Source organism: Cydia fagiglandana, chromosome 24, assembly GCF_963556715.1.
Source record: "Cydia fagiglandana chromosome 24, ilCydFagi1.1, whole genome shotgun sequence".
Lineage (NCBI taxonomy): Eukaryota > Metazoa > Arthropoda > Insecta > Lepidoptera > Tortricidae > Cydia > Cydia fagiglandana.
Window position 1 is genome coordinate 3,657,840 of NC_085955.1, and position 18,234 is coordinate 3,676,073.

General features: G+C 44.1%; 1 protein-coding gene across 1 annotated transcript in view; it reads left to right on the forward strand.

Annotated features, from left to right (window-relative positions):
- The window catches only part of LOC134676312 (F-box/WD repeat-containing protein 11), a 28,319-nt gene extending 11,346 nt beyond the window's left edge, over positions 1-16,973 (forward strand). The window contains exons 3-12 of the mRNA XM_063534687.1: positions 1,342-1,450; positions 3,458-3,644; positions 4,370-4,505; positions 5,295-5,423; positions 7,391-7,582; positions 8,107-8,250; positions 9,116-9,306; positions 10,542-10,659; positions 15,711-15,914; positions 16,828-16,973. Coding sequence (XP_063390757.1) covers positions 1,342-1,450; positions 3,458-3,644; positions 4,370-4,505; positions 5,295-5,423; positions 7,391-7,582; positions 8,107-8,250; positions 9,116-9,306; positions 10,542-10,659; positions 15,711-15,896 — 1,392 coding nt within the window. The 3' untranslated portion in view covers positions 15,897-15,914; positions 16,828-16,973. The remainder of the gene's footprint in view (positions 1-1,341; positions 1,451-3,457; positions 3,645-4,369; positions 4,506-5,294; positions 5,424-7,390; positions 7,583-8,106; positions 8,251-9,115; positions 9,307-10,541; positions 10,660-15,710; positions 15,915-16,827) is intronic.
- The last annotated feature ends 1,261 nt before the right edge of the window (positions 16,974-18,234 follow it).

Consider the following 18,234-nt stretch of genomic DNA (forward strand, 5'->3'; position numbering starts at 1 on the left):
CGTATTTTGTATTTAAATACAAATTCAAAAACTATTTTGTATTTTGCATTTGAAATAGTATTATCAAGGAAGTATTTGTATTTTGTATTTAAATACTTTTTATAAAGTATTTTTCGCATCTCTGGCAGTTTTACAGCTCCTATAATGGGATTGGGCCAAATACCACTATTTTTTTACATCTGTGGAGTCACAACATAGGTGTGTTGTATACCTTATCTCATGGTAAATGCAATTAACAAAACACATTCTAGTTAGCGATGTGACGAGTCCACTTTTTTTCGATTCGAATCATTCGAATCGATTCGGCCATTGATCCGAGTCGAAATTCGAACTGACTCGACTCGACGGTTTGCGACTGCGTGGTTCGCGACAAGGTCACGGGCCGCGGAGCCGCAAACGAGTCAAGCGGCAGTTGTTGTAAACAGAACCTTCAGGACACCGAATTAAGGTTTATTTTTCAATGGCCATACTACCAGTGAACTCGACTCGGGAAGGCGAATCAAGCGGCAGTTGTTGTAAAAAGAACCTTCGGGCAACTGAATTAAGGTTTATTTTTGAATGGTCATAGTACCAGTCAACTCGGATTGAAACGCCGAATCAAGCGGCAGTTGTTGTAAAAAGAATCTTCGGGCTATCGAATTAAGGTTTATTTTTGAATGGCCTTAGCGTAGCGTTGACTCGGCTCGGAGAGTTGTTGAATTGGCGATTCATTCGCCGAGTCAGCGGATCGGATACCAAGTTACCAGTCAGTTTAGTGGCCGAGTTGATTCGGATTGCCAATAGTCTTGATTCGAATCAACTCATCTGTAGGTTGATTCGGATTATTCGAATCAGATAACTCGACTCGCCCATCGCTAATTCTAGTTTTCATCAAGTATTAATTAATTAAAATTTAATAAATTAACTCAACTCTCTTAGCGAAGTTGTTAAGAATTCGTAGTGGTATTTTTTTTCAGTGACACGACAACTTTTGGGTTGACGCCAATTTCTTAAAAAGCAACCAAATTTAATGAAACTTCAAACTGAAACAGCTCTAGGACTCTTATTTATGATAATATACAGCCAGTGTTTATAAACTACTTTTAGATACTTATTTTAGAGGAATTATGTTTTTTTGTCCCATTACTGGTTCCACGTCCATTATAGGGTCTACTACTATACCTATAGGAAGTAAATTACGTTCACGATATCGTTTATGTCAATGCCAAACTGATGGTAGCTGTACGGAACACTAAATGCCTCGAGCTATCTCGGACTTGGCCAAATTATTTTTATTTGATAGAATCTTTTAAGAGTCTGTTATGATTTTCTGTCATAAGATGTCATGTATTTATTTTCCAGGTGGAGTTCGTGGAACAGCTGCTGGCGCGCATGTGCCACTACCAGCATGGACACATCAACGCGTACCTCAAGCCCATGCTGCAGAGAGACTTCATCAGCATGCTACCCAGTAAGTTGTTGTTGTTAAGGCGCGTCTCGATATTGCGCGGCGGCCGCGCGAGCAATGTTCGACCGCGGCAAACCTGTATTTTGGCTCGCGAGCCAATTTCGGCACCATCTTGAATTTATGCGCGGCGGCCGCGCACGGCAGGCGAACCGACGATCGACCACATTATATCACAAAAATTAATTATTCGGAACGAAGTATAGGCAAATAGAAAAATGATCTCTGTTACGATAATCACTACATTTACTGTTCCATAACTAGAAACTGTTTAGTGCCGTATAATTCAATTAAAGTACGACACTTTTCATTATCCATGTATGCTGCCGCGCGAGCCAACTGAAATATATACACACCCGTCCCAACTGCGCGCGAACATTCCTTTGCCGCGCGTCGAAACACCGACAATGAATGGTTCGTCGCGCGGCGCGTTCGAGCGCGCCAATGATCGAGTTGGCGCGCGGCGGCCTGGTATCTATTGCGCGCGGCTGCCGCGCGAGCCAATGTTCGATAGCTTGCCGCGCAATGTGGAGACGGGCCTTTATCCTACGGCACCCCAGAGCACAGAAGAAATAATAGTAACACCGTAGGTACTTCTGTACGGTAAAATAATGAAATGAAAAATTATTTAATCAATTTTGGAGTCATATCCACATCATTGCGAGCAATGACGCCAATCTGTCCGATCTCTGCTGATAGTTTCAGATTTTCCCATACTGACGTACATCTACATCTACCCCACCTTACCTTATATTATTACTAACTTTTGCCCGCGACTTCGCCTGCGTGGAATCAGCAGCTAGTTTAAGCATAGCGCCTGAATAAATTGTAATAGCAATCATTCAATTTGAGCATAAGTTTCAATCATTGATCAGGCAATTCATTAACTCTCTCAATTCCACCCCCCCTTTTCACTCTCTTTATGGATGATTCCCGACGTAAAAACTATCCTATGTCCTTCCCCGTGACTCAAAATATCTCTATGCCAAATTTCAACTAAATCGGTTCAGCGGTTTAAGCGTGAAGAGGTAACAGACAGACACACTTTCGCATTTTATAGTAGGGAATAGGGATTGAATCTTAAACACGTTGATGTCCGTTGGACAAACGTTCAACCCATATCTCATTTCCCTACCAGATTGCTCACAGTGCGCAAAACGACCACCAGATAGCATTGAATCGCAAATCGCGGTTACTGTTATTTGAAATTTAAATTCAGACTGTCGTAAACAAATTGATATTCCAGTAGGTACTACATATTAAAATTTCTTACTGAAAGTTTCTATATTCTGGACTTTACTAGAAAATCTAGTGATTTTTCAATAAGTAAAAAATAAATAAATATTAGGGGACATCTTACACAGATCAACTTGTACTATGGGTGCTAGGTGACGATATACATATAAGTATGACTGTATAGATACATAGGAAACACACATGACTCAGGAACAAATATTTGTGTTCATTACACAAATAAATGCCCCTACCGGGATTCGAACCCAGGACCATCAGCTTCACAGGCAGGGTCACTACCCACTAGGCTAGACCGAGCCGCTTGTCGCGGCAATTTCCTCACGAGCCGACTCGTTCTATTTCTATCTACACACCTACTAACTTATAAATCTTATTACAAGCTTTTATTTACTTTAACCTGTCCCGTTGTCTGTCTGTAATCAAATCTTGCAAGTTAAATTTGATCCACTTCCCGGTTTCCGATTGAGCTGAAATTTTGCATGCATGTATAAATCGGATGACAATGCAATATTATGGTACCATCGAGCTGATTGGATGATGGAGACAGGAGGTAGCTATAGGAACTCTGTGAAGAAACAACGCAACCTAATTGTGTTTTACGGGTTTTTAGAATTGTCTCGATGAGTATTAGTTGTCTGTCGTAAGAAAAGTACAGTCAGCGATAAAAGCTTGTACCAAAAATGAAATTTTTGCCAAAAACTTATTATTCTCAAAGTTACAATATTCTCAAAAAGTTAACCAACAATCGTTTCCCCGCAGAGAAAGGCCTCGACCACGTCGCTGAGAACATCCTTTCGTACCTGGACGCCAGCTCGCTCTGCGCTGCCGAGCTGGTCTGCCGCGAGTGGCAGCGGGTCATCTCGGAAGGCATGCTGTGGAAAAAGCTGGTGGAACGGAAGGTCCGGACTGATTCGCTGTGGAGGGGCCTCGCTGAGAGGAGAGGATGGTGAGTTCTCTTATGATTTATGCGGTCCTGGTACTTCCAGGCGTGGCTCACTCCGCGCGTCGCAACAAGTAGCTGCAAGTACATCTGTCCCACACCAATTTTTGTGGCTAGCCATAGGCCGTTCTGCGCAGCCGAACTGGTCTGCCGCGAGTGGCAGCGGGTCATCTCGGAGGGCATGCTGTGGAAGAAACTGATGGAACGGAAGGTCCGGACTGATTCGCTGTGGAGGGGCCTCGCTGAGAGGAGAGGATGGTAAGTTCTCTTATGATATATGCGCTCCTGGTACTTCTAAAGTGCTAATTCTGGTCATTACCCGGGTCGCGCGCGTTGCCTCGGCCGAGGTATGTCTACACTGGTCGTTTTGTGACTTGTGACTGGACTGATGCGTTTTGAAATTGCATAGACTCAACTTGTGCGTTCAGAATAATATTCAACATCATTATAAAAAAACTATTTCTTAAGGAATTTTAAGGTTAATTAAATAAAGCTAAATTTGGTATTTTTTATTAAATCCTCAAACTATTTAATGATAATTAATATCGAATGAACCATTATTATGAGCGTTTTACGTTTTGTTATCTGTCAAAAGCTACTTAAACACGCTCCAAGGTCAAATTACCCCACTAGTGGATAAAATGCGTTTTTACCCGCTTGTATTAAAGGATAAAAGAAGGCTTTCCGAGCTAGTGAGGCGAACATATATTAATTTTACGCATTTATTTCAGGATTCAGTATTTATTTAAGCCGAAGCCGGGCTGCCAGCACCCCTCACACTCCTTCTACAGACAGCTCTTCCCGAAGATCATACAGGACATACGCTCCATAGAGGACAATTGGAGGATGGGCCGGCATAACTTACAGGTACCACCCACACTTAACTAAGTATAAAATAAAGATTACATTACAATAATCTCGTATCATCTAGCTAATCATAATCATCATTTATTAATAATATAAAATTACAAGTCAAATAGGTACTACAATATGTAGGTAGGTATTACATAATATTATTCTGTGACAATCTGATGAAGATGAAGAGCATTTAGTAACTGGAGACGTCATCGCTGTCATTATGTTTACGAAACAGTCTACCGATTTTTGCGGGGGAGGGGACGTTAAATGTATTGCTACATGATTCGTACTAGAGATGCACCGGATATTGGGTTACTATCCGGTATCCGGCCATTATAATACTATCCGGCCGGATACCGGATAGTGCCCTACTATCCGGCCGGATACCGGATAGTAACTTTGCTTGATTTCGGAGTAAACAAATTGGTTTTAAGAAACAGTTACGAACATTATGATTCATAATAGTACTCGTTTAGATAGATAAATAGATAGATAGATAATAGTTTATTCATCACACATTTATAATTTAAAAACAATTTCAAAATTCCACTCACTTGCACGCGCACTCATTTCGAACCTAGAAATGAGTCCGCGCGAAAGATCACTACGAAATAGGTCAAAACCTGCACAATGCGCACCTGAAAAACCGAATTGTAGGTATAGTTCCGCCAGCCCAATATCCGGCCAATCAACTATCCATTGCATCTCTAATTTGTACGTAACGTACAATAGCCATGTCAGAAAGTTTGCTCTTTCTCTTAGAATTATTGTATTCTGAAATATCGTTTTTGTTTTCAGAGGATAAACTGCAGATCGGAAAACTCAAAAGGCGTGTACTGTTTACAATACGACGACAACAAAATAGTCTCCGGACTGAGGGACAACACGATCAAAATATGGGACAGGAAAACCTTACAGTGTGTTAAGGTATGTGCTGTTCATGTACTTGACTTCGGGCCAGTTGCACCATCCCACTAACCCGGGGTTAACCTGTTAAATTTGGAGTTACCATAGTTACCCGTACAATTTGACGCTAGGTTAGCGGTTTAACCGGTTAACCCCGGGTTAGTGGGAGGTGCAAGTGGGGCTTACTGAGACAATTTATAGCTAATAGTTTCGTTTCGAATTAACTCTTTGACCATAATCGCCAACGCGTTTCGACAAGGCGCACGATGACGCGCCGCGCACCGATGCTAGTTTTTTATGACCAGGGGCCGATTTCTCAAAAGCTTTTTCTCAAAAATGGACGGCAAAGTCGACTTTGCCGTCTAAAAAATAGGTCGCGAAGCGCTTAGTTTATGGTCAGTGAAAAATTAAAAAGTTAAAAACATTGCAGTCCCGATTTTGGGACTGCAATGTTGCATACAAATTCCATTATTTGTCGAGTTCCAAACTTTTTAAAAGTTGAAATGGCCATATCAAATGAAGGCACAGGCCCACTAAACAGCCAAACAGATGATTAGTACCGCGATTATTTAGTTGTCTCAAATAGGTTGGCGTATTTTCGGCAGAAAAATACACTTCTATTATTTATTAAAAAAATAAAAAGGCGGCAAGGGCTTTGTTGTGTGAAAATATATACGTAAGAATGTTGCTTTTGTAAAATATTTCTATGATATTTATATTTCTTGCACCATTTTTGAGAAAAGCACTATATATGACTCGGCTGGAAGGCTACTTGCTGGCTTCGGATTCAATTAAACGGACTCCCAAGGTCGTCCGTTTAAAACGAATCCTCAGCCTGCAAGTAGCTACTTCCGAGCCTCGACAATAATGTACTATTAACTTGTAATACAAGTGAAAGTCCCTTTCTAACAAAAGCTGTCAAAAAGTGACATCCGCTTGTATTACAAGTTTCAAGCTTTTGAGAAACGTGCCCCAGGGACCCATTTTTCTAACGATATTTGACTAATATTATTAGTCCACGAACTGTCAACTCGTATGGATTTCCATGACAACACACTAATCATATTAGACTAATACGAGGGTCGCACTGAAATATTCGGGAATGGGACACTTAGAAATAACATAATAGAATGAGGCATATAATTTATAAAAATGTAACTCTTTATAAAACTTTTAAGGTATATTCCATTTGGTTGTCATTTATATTTAAAAATTACTGACAATTTGAAAATTGTATGTCGAACATTATTTGAATTTTTGGCCAAGTGATTTTTCGGATCACATTTTTAAACGGTTTTCAATATGCCCTCAGCGAACAAATAAAAGTTACAATGGGCTTCTGTTATTTTTTTATGAACTAGAGTTCATCGTACGCTCGTTTGCAGTTAAAATTATATATGAAAGTCGCTTTCATTTTATCCCATGGGTGATCTTAAAGAAGCATGTCATTCCAAAGCGACGTCAAAATTTAAAATCGCATTTGTGTTGTTAATTAAAAAGACTGCCAAAAAAGTTGCATATCGGCAGATTTCGACATTCCTAAATATTCATATGACAACAGTAAAAAAATCTTTTATATATAGATATATGTAAAAAAAACTTCAATTCCGTTGGCTACTTTACGAATTTCATACAAAACCACTAAGGCCCCAAAATCGCCATACAAAAAGGACTTTGGGATTATGAGCCGTGTGCATTACAGAATGATTACTTTCAAAAGAAAATTTATATGCGTGGTCAGTTTGAGTTTAAGTATGCATTAAAATAAAGATTGACTGTCTAGATGCGACAGTTTTCTCTATTCCCGACATTTTCAGTGCAACCCTCGTATCGTTCGAGAAATGGACCCCAGAGCGTAATAGAGATACTATTAACTACATTTACCTATAAACATTCCACCCACAAGAACTGTAGTCTGGTAAGTTAATTCAGTCTTATTTGTAAACTATAATCTACATCGAGATATTAACAATAATTTGTTTGTCCAGGAACTCCAAGGCCACACGGGCTCCGTCCTCTGCCTCCAGTACGACTCGCGCGCCATCATCTCGGGCTCCTCCGACAGCACAGTCCGCGTGTGGGACGTCAACACAGGCGCCATGCTCAACACGCTCATACACCACTGCGAGGCCGTGCTACATCTACGGTTCTGCAACGGGATGATGGTCACCTGCAGCAAGGTAGGGTCGCCATGACAAGTGTGGGGTCAACACAGGCGCCATGCTCAACACGCTCATACACCACTGCGAGGCCGTGCTACATCTACGGTTCTGCAACGGGATGATGGTCACCTGCAGCAAGGTAGGGTCGCCATGACAAGTGTGGGGTCAACACAGGGGCCATGCTCAACACGCTCATACATCACTGCGAGGCCGTCCTACATCTTCGGTTCTGCAACGGGATGATGGTCACCTGCAGCAAAGTAGGGTCGCCATGACAACACCCTCATACAATACACACCACTGCGTGTTGCCTTATATTTTGAGGACTTGTTCCCCCGCCCCCTCCTGTCATCGTCAACAGATCAAGAAATCTATTGTATTCGATCTGTCGGTCATCCATCAGATCGAATACAACAGATTTCTAAATCTTTTTGACATGAGTACTATTCGTGGGTAACTCCATAACCTAACACTTATCGGCATCGGAACAGCTTCGACTTCTCGAAACGACTTTTTTTCTTAATGTTTTTTTTTTGTTACAGGACCGTTCAATAGCAGTATGGGATATGACGTCGACAACGGAAATAATGCTCCGCCGCGTGCTGGTCGGCCACCGCGCGGCCGTCAACGTGGTCGACTTCGACGAGAAATACATCGTCAGCGCCAGTGGAGACAGGACCATCAAGGTACTGCGATAGTGGACCTTAAGTCGTAGCGATAGGGTTCAATAATGCTCGGCCGCGTGCTGGTCGGGCACCGCGCCGCCGTCAACGTGGTCGACTTCGACGAGAAATACATCGTCAGCGCCAGTGGAGACAGGACCATCAAGGTACTGCGATAGTGGACCTTACATCGTAGTGATAGGGTTCAATAATGCTCCGCCGCGTGCTGGTCGGGCACTGCGCAGCCGTCAACGTGGTCGACTTCGACGAGAAATACATCGTCAGTGCCAGTGGAGACAGGACCATCAAGGTACTGCGATAGTGGACCTTAAGTCGTAGCGATAGGGTTCAATAATGCTCCGCCGCGTGCTGGTCGGCCACCGCGCGGCCGTCAACGTGGTCGACTTCGACGAGAAATACATCGTCAGTGCCAGTGGAGACAGGACCATCAAGGTACTGCGTTAGTGGACCTTATGTCGTAGCGATAGGGTTCAATAATGCTCCGCCGCGTGCTGGTCGGGCACCGCGCGGCCGTCAACGTGGTCGACTTCGACGAGAAATACATCGTCAGCGCCAGTGGAGACAGGACCATCAAGGTACTGCGATAGTGGACCTTAAGTCGTAGCGATAGGGTTCAATAATGCTCGGCCGCGTGCCGGTCGGGCACCGCGCGTAGTCGACTTCGACAAGAAATACATCGTAGGTAGGGATAGTGGACCTTATATGGTAAAAATAAGATTCACAATGATTAAAATGAAACACGGTTACCAATAGCATACCTTATCTCCTTGGGATAAGGATTACAAAGCCGTGCGTTCGGTCGTCGCAGGTAAAGATGTATATAGAAATATGCATGAATACTTTACTAACATTGATTTTTCTTTCTCAGGTCTGGAACACATCATCGTGCGAATTCGTCCGCACGCTAAACGGTCACAAGCGTGGTATCGCGTGCCTCCAGTACAGAGACCGGCTCGTGGTGTCCGGCTCCTCGGACAACACCATCCGGCTGTGGGACATCGAGTGCGGGCAGTGCATCCGGGTGCTGGAGGGCCATGAGGAGCTCGTGCGCTGTATACGGTCAGTGCTAGCCTTCAGTAGTGTCCAGCTCCTTGGACAACACCATCCGGCTGTGGGACATCGAGTGTGGGCAGTGCTTCCGGGTGCTGGAGGGCCATGAGGAGCTCGTGCGCTGTATACGGTCAGTGCTAGCCTCCAGTAGTGTCTGGCTCCTCGGACAACACCATCCGGCTGTGGGACATTGAGTGCGGGCAGTGCATCCGGGTGCTGGAGGGCCATGAGGAGCTCGTGCGCTGTATACGGTCAGTGCTAGCCTTACAGTAGTGTCCAGCTCCTTGGACAACACCATCCGGCTCCTTGGACAATACCATCCGGCTGTGGGACATTGAGTGCGGGCAGTGCATCCGGGTGCTGGAGGGCCATGAGGAGCTCGTGCGCTGTATACGGTCAGTGCTAACCTTCAGTAGTGTCCAGCTCCTTGGACAATACCATCCGGCTGTGGGACATCGAGTGTGGGCAGTGCTTCCGGGTGCTGGAGGGCCATGAGGAGCTCGTGCGCTGTATACGGTCAGTGCTAGCCTCCAGTAGTGTCTGGCTCCTCGGACAACACCATCCGGCTGTGGGACATTGAGTGCGGGCAGTGCATCCGGGTGCTGGAGGGCCATGAGGAGCTCGTGCGCTGTATATGGTCAGTGCTAGCCTACAGTAGTGTCCAGCTCCTTGGACAACACCATCCGGCTCCTTGGACGATACCATCCGGCTGTGGGACATTGAGTGCGGGCAGTGCATCCGGGTGCTGGAGGGCCATGAGGAGCTCATGCGCTGTATACGGTCAGTGCTAGCCTCCAGTAGTGTCCAGCTCCTTGGACAACACCATCTGGCTGCGGGATATCGAGTGCGGACAGTGCATCCGGGTGCTGCAGGGCCATGAGGAGCTCGTGCGCTGTATACGGTCAGTACAAGCCTCCAGTAGTGTCCCGTTCCTTAGACAACACTGTCCGGCTGTGGGACATCGAGTGTGGGCAGTGAATGCGGGTGCTGATTTAGATGCTTTCAGCTCTGAAACTGATATGTATTTTGTTGTTGTTTTATGTATAGGCTGCCAACACCTAGGTGACTAATATTGTTTACACACGGTATGCGACTCAGTGTGATTGTGCCATAATTTGCCAGCGATAAAAACAGTTTTAAAACACTCACTATTTAGATGGAATCGCGTTTGGCATTGCAGAAAATTTTATATTTATTAAAATAAATGAGTTACTTCGGTAAATAAATATGCCTTTTGTACGCAGGTTCGATAACAAGAGGATAGTAAGCGGCGCGTACGATGGCAAAATCAAAGTGTGGGACCTGCCCGCCGCGCTGGACGTACGCACGCCACACCAAGAGCTATGTTTAGGGACTTTGGTGGTGAGTTTCTACATGAATTTTCGTATAATATTAGCGTTATCTTTAGTGCTATTAGATCTAAGAGTTATAAATCCATGACGCATATTTGCGTACCTATTCTGAATATGATCATAACCAATATTTATGAACACAATCAATTTTTTTGAAGTGATAGATAGATACATAGATAAAATCTTTATTGAACCACAACTTACATGCTTTGTGACACAATAAATAATAACAAGAGACAAAAAGAAAGTTGTCAACAGACAAAAAAAGAAAATGGCAAGTGAAAACTTCTTTAGCGGCGCTGTGCACTTTTTGTGATGGGAAAAAAATGTTAATCTCGCGACAGGTCACGTGACCGTAAGATTCGTAAGACGTAAGACGGACACGTGACCTGATCGAAAAACTGCTACAATTTCATTGAGTTTTCACTTCTGCCGGCACTCCCGGAGAGCAACCCGTTGTTTTTTTTATCTATATTTGACGACCGGTCTGGCCTAGTGGGTAGTGACCCTGCCTGCGAAGCCGATGGTCCTGGGTTCGAATCCCAGTAAGGGCATTTATTTGTATGATGATACAGATATTTGTTCCTGAGTCATGGGTGTTTTCTATGTATTTAAGTATTTGTATATTATATATATCGTTGTCTGAGTACCCACAACACAAGCCTTCTTGAGCTTACTGTGGGACTTAGTCAATCTGTGTAAGAATGTCCTATAATATTTATTTATTTATTTATTATTTATTTATTTATATACATAAAAATGAATCCCTGTTTCCCTTGGTCACGTCATCACGCGTGAACGGGTGGACCAATTTCACTGATTCTTTTTGTGTTGTTTGTTATTGTTAGGCGAAAGTTCTTATGAAAGAAAAAAATAAGAAAGTGCAAAAAATAGATAGAGACCTATAGGTAGGTGAAACGAAGTTCGGGTCATCTAGTCAGGGCCGTCTTAGGGCCCCCCCACATCTGGCGTCTTTCGAGCGTCGGCGTCTACAATTCTATGGCCGACGTCGGCGCAACGTCGACGCAGCGTCGACGCAACTGCGCAGCGACGTCATTTTCCATAGCGCTGGACCGACGCCGACAGACGCCGACGCTCGAAAGACGCCAGATGTGGGGGGGCCCTTAAACTATGCTGGGGCCCTTGGGCACATATGAATTGGGGCCCTTTTGGAAAGTAAAGAAAGCGAATTAAACTATGATCTTCTATTTATTATGGGTATTCAAGAATACTGTGAGATATGGGAGTGGCAGGGTCGCCATGTGAGGTGGGACGTAAAGACCAAACAAATGCTTGCTATGATATGGGTATAATAAAATAAATAAATAAATATTGGTGGACATCTTACACAGATCAACCTAGCCCCAAACTAAGCAAAGCTTGTACTATGGGTGCTAGGCGACGATATACATACTTATATAGATAAATGCATATTTATATACGTTCATCACACAAATAAATGCCCTTACTGGGATTCGAACCCAGGACCATCGGCTTCGCAGGCAGGGCCTCAAATGATACATGCGCAGCCTTATATACTCTAGCACTATATATGTACTATATATGCACTATGTGTGTATCCGCAGAGATTTGGCCTGATAATGCACGTGTCAAGCCGTGGTTATTTCGAAGACCATTGCAAACTCAGAAGGCAGGGAACGAGGCGAGTGCCTAAGACGATTTCACTAAATATTTACTATCAGAATGTTCGCTGGTTGAAAAGTAAGCTGTCATCGTGGAAATGTAATCTCCTTGCATCTGACGATTTGGACATAGTAGCGGTCACGGAATCTAACTTAGACGAATCAGTGTATGACTCAGAGTTGTGCAGCGTGGAGTGGAATGTGTTACGGAGAGACCGATGTGGACGCGGCGGTGGCGGGGTACTGTTGGCAGCGCGTGACCCGCTGCGCCTGGAGCGGATGACCTGTTACGAAACCATGCATGGCGAAGACCTCTGGGCAAGATTCATAGTTGCCGGACATTATGTATATGTTAATGTAGTGTACATACCCCCGGGGTCTTCGGATGAAAGGTACCTTGAGTGGTTTGACAGTGTCGAGAGAGTGTGTTTGCTGTACGATACTTCAAAGGTTATTGTCTTGGGCGATCTAAATCTGTTTAGTGCTACTTCAAACGTTGAAAGGTCGTTTCAATGTTTCATAAACACTTGTAACTTCTATCAATATAATAGCGTGTTAAATGTGAATGAAAGGATCTTAGATGTAGTGCTGACGAGTAAGGAGTTGAGAAGTGCGGTGTCTGTGCGTTCTGCCGACACACATGAGGTGCTAACAAAAATCGACCCTCACCATCCACCTATCATAGTCGAGCTTAGCTATATCTTTGCTATCAGTAAAGTTGTTCTGGAGCCTTCTAATATTGGAGACCACAATGATTGGAATTTTGGCAAGGGGGATTACCTAAAGCTATATTACGAAATCAGGGATAAAGACTGGGAATTATTATATAAAATCCGTCAAACCGACGATGCGGTAAAGTACTTCAATGATTCCCTTTATGAGATTTTTAACAAGTGCTTTCCACAAAAAAGTAGAAGGCGAGTAAGGAGTCGAGCATATCCTGTGTTTTTCACAAATACCATAATCCGCGACATCGAATTAAAATCGCATCTTCACCGTCAGTGGAAGCAATCTGGAGACCGGTTAGTGTACGAGCGTTTTAGTCTTCTCCGTACCAAAATAAAAACCGGCATAGCTGATGCGCATACCAGTTATATGAGACAGATATCTGAAAAGCTATCCTGCAAGCCAGCGCAGTTTTGGTCTTACGTGAACTCTCTTCGTTGTAGAGGTGGCGTGGAGCCAAAAGTAACCCGCGGAGATATAGAGCACTCAGGCGCTGCTGCTGCGACTGCGTTTGCAGATCACTTCAGCTCTGTGTTTTTGCCGGACGAGCCAGCTCTGGATCCCCAAGTGGCCAGCGCCAGCTTGCCGGCCGATGCTAGGCACGTGGACGTTAAATGTCTTACTTCGACAGATATAAGAAACGCTGTGAAAAAGTTAAAGTCTAGTGCCGCACCTGGACCTGACGCGATACCGGCGTTTCTAATCAAGGCCTGCATTGATGACTTAGTCGCTCCGATTAAGTTTATGTTCAACCTTCTCCTGGATTCTGGAGTCTACCCTGCGGTATGGAAAAGATCTAGGGTAACACCTATTCCTAAAGCGGGCTCGAAACTAAAAGTGGAGAACTACCGCCCAATTGCCATCTTAAGCGTCTTAGCTAAAATTTTCGAGTCAGCTATTCAAGGAAGACTGCTCCCACAATGTCTGGCTCATATTACCGATGCGCAACACGCGTTCTTACCCAAAAGATCTGTGGCAACTAATTTGCTAACCTTAACCCAGATCTTGTCGCGCGAGCTAGATAGAAAGGCTCAAGTCGACGTCGTCTACCTAGACTTCCAAAAAGCCTTCGACCGCGTAGACAATGACATTCTTCTTATGAAGTTAGGCGCAATGGGCTTTGCTCCAAGGTTGCTTAAGTTGTTTGCGAGCTATCTCTCCGGTCGAACTCAGTACGTGAAGTACGGACCCTATATATCTGAGAATTACGGCACGCGTTCCGGCATTAGTCAGGGGTCTAACTTGGGACCATTCCTCTTTGTACTGCTCATAAATGACTTACCATTAGAAGTGCATAATTCCACATTACTGTTATTCGCGGACGACCTAAAGCTAATTAAATCGGTCGAGAGCCGGAAGGATTGTCAGGAATTACAAATAGATGTCGATGCGGTCTACCGTTGGAGCCTCAAAAACAAATTATATTTTAACTCTAGTAAGTGTGAGGTGATGACCTTTTCGCGATCGCAGGGGCCTATGGAGCATGAGTATGCAATCGGTGATGCTTGTATAGCACGTTCGGCCCGCGTCCGTGATCTAGGTGTGCTTTTCGACCCTGCACTCTCATTTCGCGATCATGTTCAGGCAGTGACGGATGCGGCTTACAAGAGGCTGGGATTCGTTTTGCGTAATTCTGGGTCCCTGAGCGTATACGCCACTCGCGTGCTCTATGCTGCACTCGTCCGGACCGTACTGGAGACGAATTCTGTAGTCTGGAGTCCGCATGAGAATAAATATATTCTCATGTTAGAACAGGTCCAGAAAATGTACCTAAGGGCTTTGTATAAGAGGCTATACGGCTATTATCCGTACATGTACCCTACCTTATTCTTGCAGGGTCAACTCGGGTATGACTCCTTACAGTTACGAAGGTCGCTCTCATTAGCCAAATTTATATTGGCAATCTTTAGGAATAAAATCGACAGTATAAAACTTGTCGAAGTCTGCGTGCGCCTGTTCGTACCTAACCAATACACCCGCGCGCGCCGGCACCCGCTGCTGGCGGGAGGCTCCGCGCGCACGCAGGCGCACGCGCAGGCGCCGGTCGCGCGAGCGCACGCGCTGCTCAACTCCCTCCTCGAGGCACAGCCGCAGTGCGATTTATTTGTGAGTGCGATGGGGCGAGTGACGATGGAATGCAAGAGGATGTTAGAAAGAGAGATGCCTAAGAGTACCATACCATAATTAATACATATGTCTGAGCTGTATATTGTATTGTTATAAATAATGTTAAAAATGCTTTTATGTTGTTAATGTGTTCCAATTTGTGCCGCTTTGGCATTAGCTGTAAGGTGCAATTTGTTATTTGAAATAATAAATAATAAATAAATAATAATGTGTGGGTAAGGCTCGCACTACATGCTGTTACTGTCTGTTCTTCTGGGCCCCTTGACGAGGGCCCCATGTCTTAGTGTAAGGCCTGAGTGGACGCTCGAGTTGAGCGTGCAGCGGGGCGGGGCGTGCGGCGTGTATGTTAAACAAATGCAAACTTATAGGAGCGGCCTTAGTGCACGCTGCTCAAATCACTTGTGAGAGTTGTGAGCCCGACGCCACGCTGCACGCCCCGCCGAACGCTCCGCTCCGAGCGTCCACTCAGGCCTTACACTTATGGTAAAGACGGTACTGGTAAAAATAATGATTAGTAACATGTATTGTTCCGGTCAGTGTTAAATATTGTGCCCGTTTGCCCCAGGAGCACACGGGCCGGGTGTTCCGGCTGCAGTTCGACGAGTTCCAGATCGTGTCGTCGTCGCACGACGACACCATCCTCGTGTGGGACTTCCTCAACTACGGCGGCGCCTCCCCCGCGCCCGCCGCGCCCGCCCCGCCCGCGCCGCGCCCGCGCTCGCCCGACCACGACCGCGACCTCTACGACTAGCGCAGGTACGAGTATACTGTATACTCCTGCCGTCTCATGGTAGCCTGGTACTTCCTCAACTACGGCGGCGCCTCCCCCTCCTTTGCTGTATACTCCTGCCGTCTTATGGCAGCCTGGTACTTTCACATTGAAAATAGACAAAATGTGGCTTTCAATCACAGAATCCTTATAGTCTGTATCTTCAGGTATTTAAATAAAAGTAAACAAAATCTAGCCTCAAATGCCTCGTTCAGCCAGTTGAGGGTAGATGAAAACATTACACGATCAAATAACGTAGGTTAGAGTCAGGTCGTTCAGTGACTCATCCAGCTGGTTATTGTATTTGATTGGTTAACCCAGTGGTGGGCAAACTTTCTTCATGGGAGGCCAGAAAGTTTAGGAAATTTAGGTGGAGGGCCAGAATTGTAGCCTAAATTTATTTTGATTTGTGATAATCGTGGGCCAATGCCATATAGCCCATATTCTAATTATTTCATACGACCGGCGGCGGGCCGGATAAAATCCATTCGCGGGCCGCAGATGGCCCGCGGGCCGTACTTTGCCCGCCACTGGGTTAAACAATAAATGTTATAACTACCCGAAAATGTACAAATTATTTGTTTACTTTTTATTTAACGCCTCGAATGCCAGTGTCAAAAATTTGCTACTGAATGAATAACCAAATTATTAATTTTATTACAGTCCAAATTGTCTGGGACGGATACGGGACAAGGCAGTTGAGGGGTTAAGTACCTAAGGATACAGAGTATAGTGCAGTCAATTAATTCATTGATAATTTCTTCATCCAATTTCACAGCTCACTGTACCAATTAAATAAGTCATTTTGTGAGTGTGCCTTTTGATTAGTTCTAACCTTTTTGTTAAAAATACAAAATTTGGTGAAATAATACATTAACTAGTATGTCTTGTTTACAGGTTAGGCGGATAGGAGACCACATGGAGACTATTATTATATTTTTAACGATATAAATATAACAGTGCGGTGTGTCGTGCTACGGATAGATCTAAACCAATCGTGGACTATAAATAAATTATTATTAAATATTATTATACTATTAAATGTTAATTTTAAAACTGTTCCGACGTTACCAATTGACTTAGTGCCCTAGAAAATGAAATTGTGAATTGTGCGAGTTAGTTGGCATTATGAATATAAAATGTGACGTTTTCTATGAAAAGGGACCTAACTGGCAATGGCGCTTACGCCATTATTAACGATACGATATAAATACAATGCCGCGCGACGCTGTGCGGCGTAAGCGCCATCGACAATAAGGTCCCTTTTTTGATAATGCCCCAAATATACACTTAACGAACAATAAAAATAAAATATGTAATGAAATATCATAGACAAAGAGGCGTAGAGTGCATGTCAGCTAAAGATGGCGTTGTATGTTTTTGTATGGATTGTCAAAAGCTATCTGATTTATTACCGCATAATGTGCGGGGGAGAACAGCGCCATCTTTACGCGTCTTGAGTATAAATGTGACACTTATTGCCGAAAAGATAGTACAGATGTGTACATCTGTACTATTCAGTCAACCTCAGTACTTTTTGTACTGAAACTGACTGAAATAGCAAGACACTCATAGGTTTCCGTGAAAGAACGATGGAAAATAATTATGCACTACAGCCTGGCAAAAAAGAGTAGAAATTAAAAAGTGTCAACACTGTAGTGTCACAGTATAATAAAAAGTACTAACGTACAGTATGGACACTCCCTGCCTCCCGTTGAAAGTGCCGCCCACCCGCTCTCGGTTACCTCACAGTTACCGGCTGGCAAGGACGCGACGACGCGGTACGCAGAGCGGAGGCCACGTAAAATATTCAAATATTAAACAAATATTTACAAAACCTATCAGATCACACTAAAAACAACACAATATCTATATGAACAAAAAATTATGTTTTCAACTTACGTAATATTTTGGTGGCCTGATTTCCTTACAAAAATTTTGTTACTTCGTTTATACTGATTCAAAATAGGAAACTATTGTATAAATCGAGCTTAGATACCCACTTTACAGCATAATACGATTCTTATTTATTCCTAATTCGTGCAATAGCAGAAGTTCTAAGGTCCTGTTTTCTAAGGGGACCTTGCATTTTGGAGACAAAGGAAACCGCTTGGAACAGGTGTTTCTGGGGGTGATCTGAGCCGATTAAGCCCGGTTGCCAAGAGGTTCCACCCAGCAGGTGGGCAGGGGAGGGGGGGCAAAAGTGGCTCCGGCGCGCCTCACTCTAAGCTATATATCTGCATACATCTAGCAATTATATCAAGTTTGGTGTCTTTTTCGTGTAATTAGAGGATGAAGAATTCATTTCTGTGACTAAATT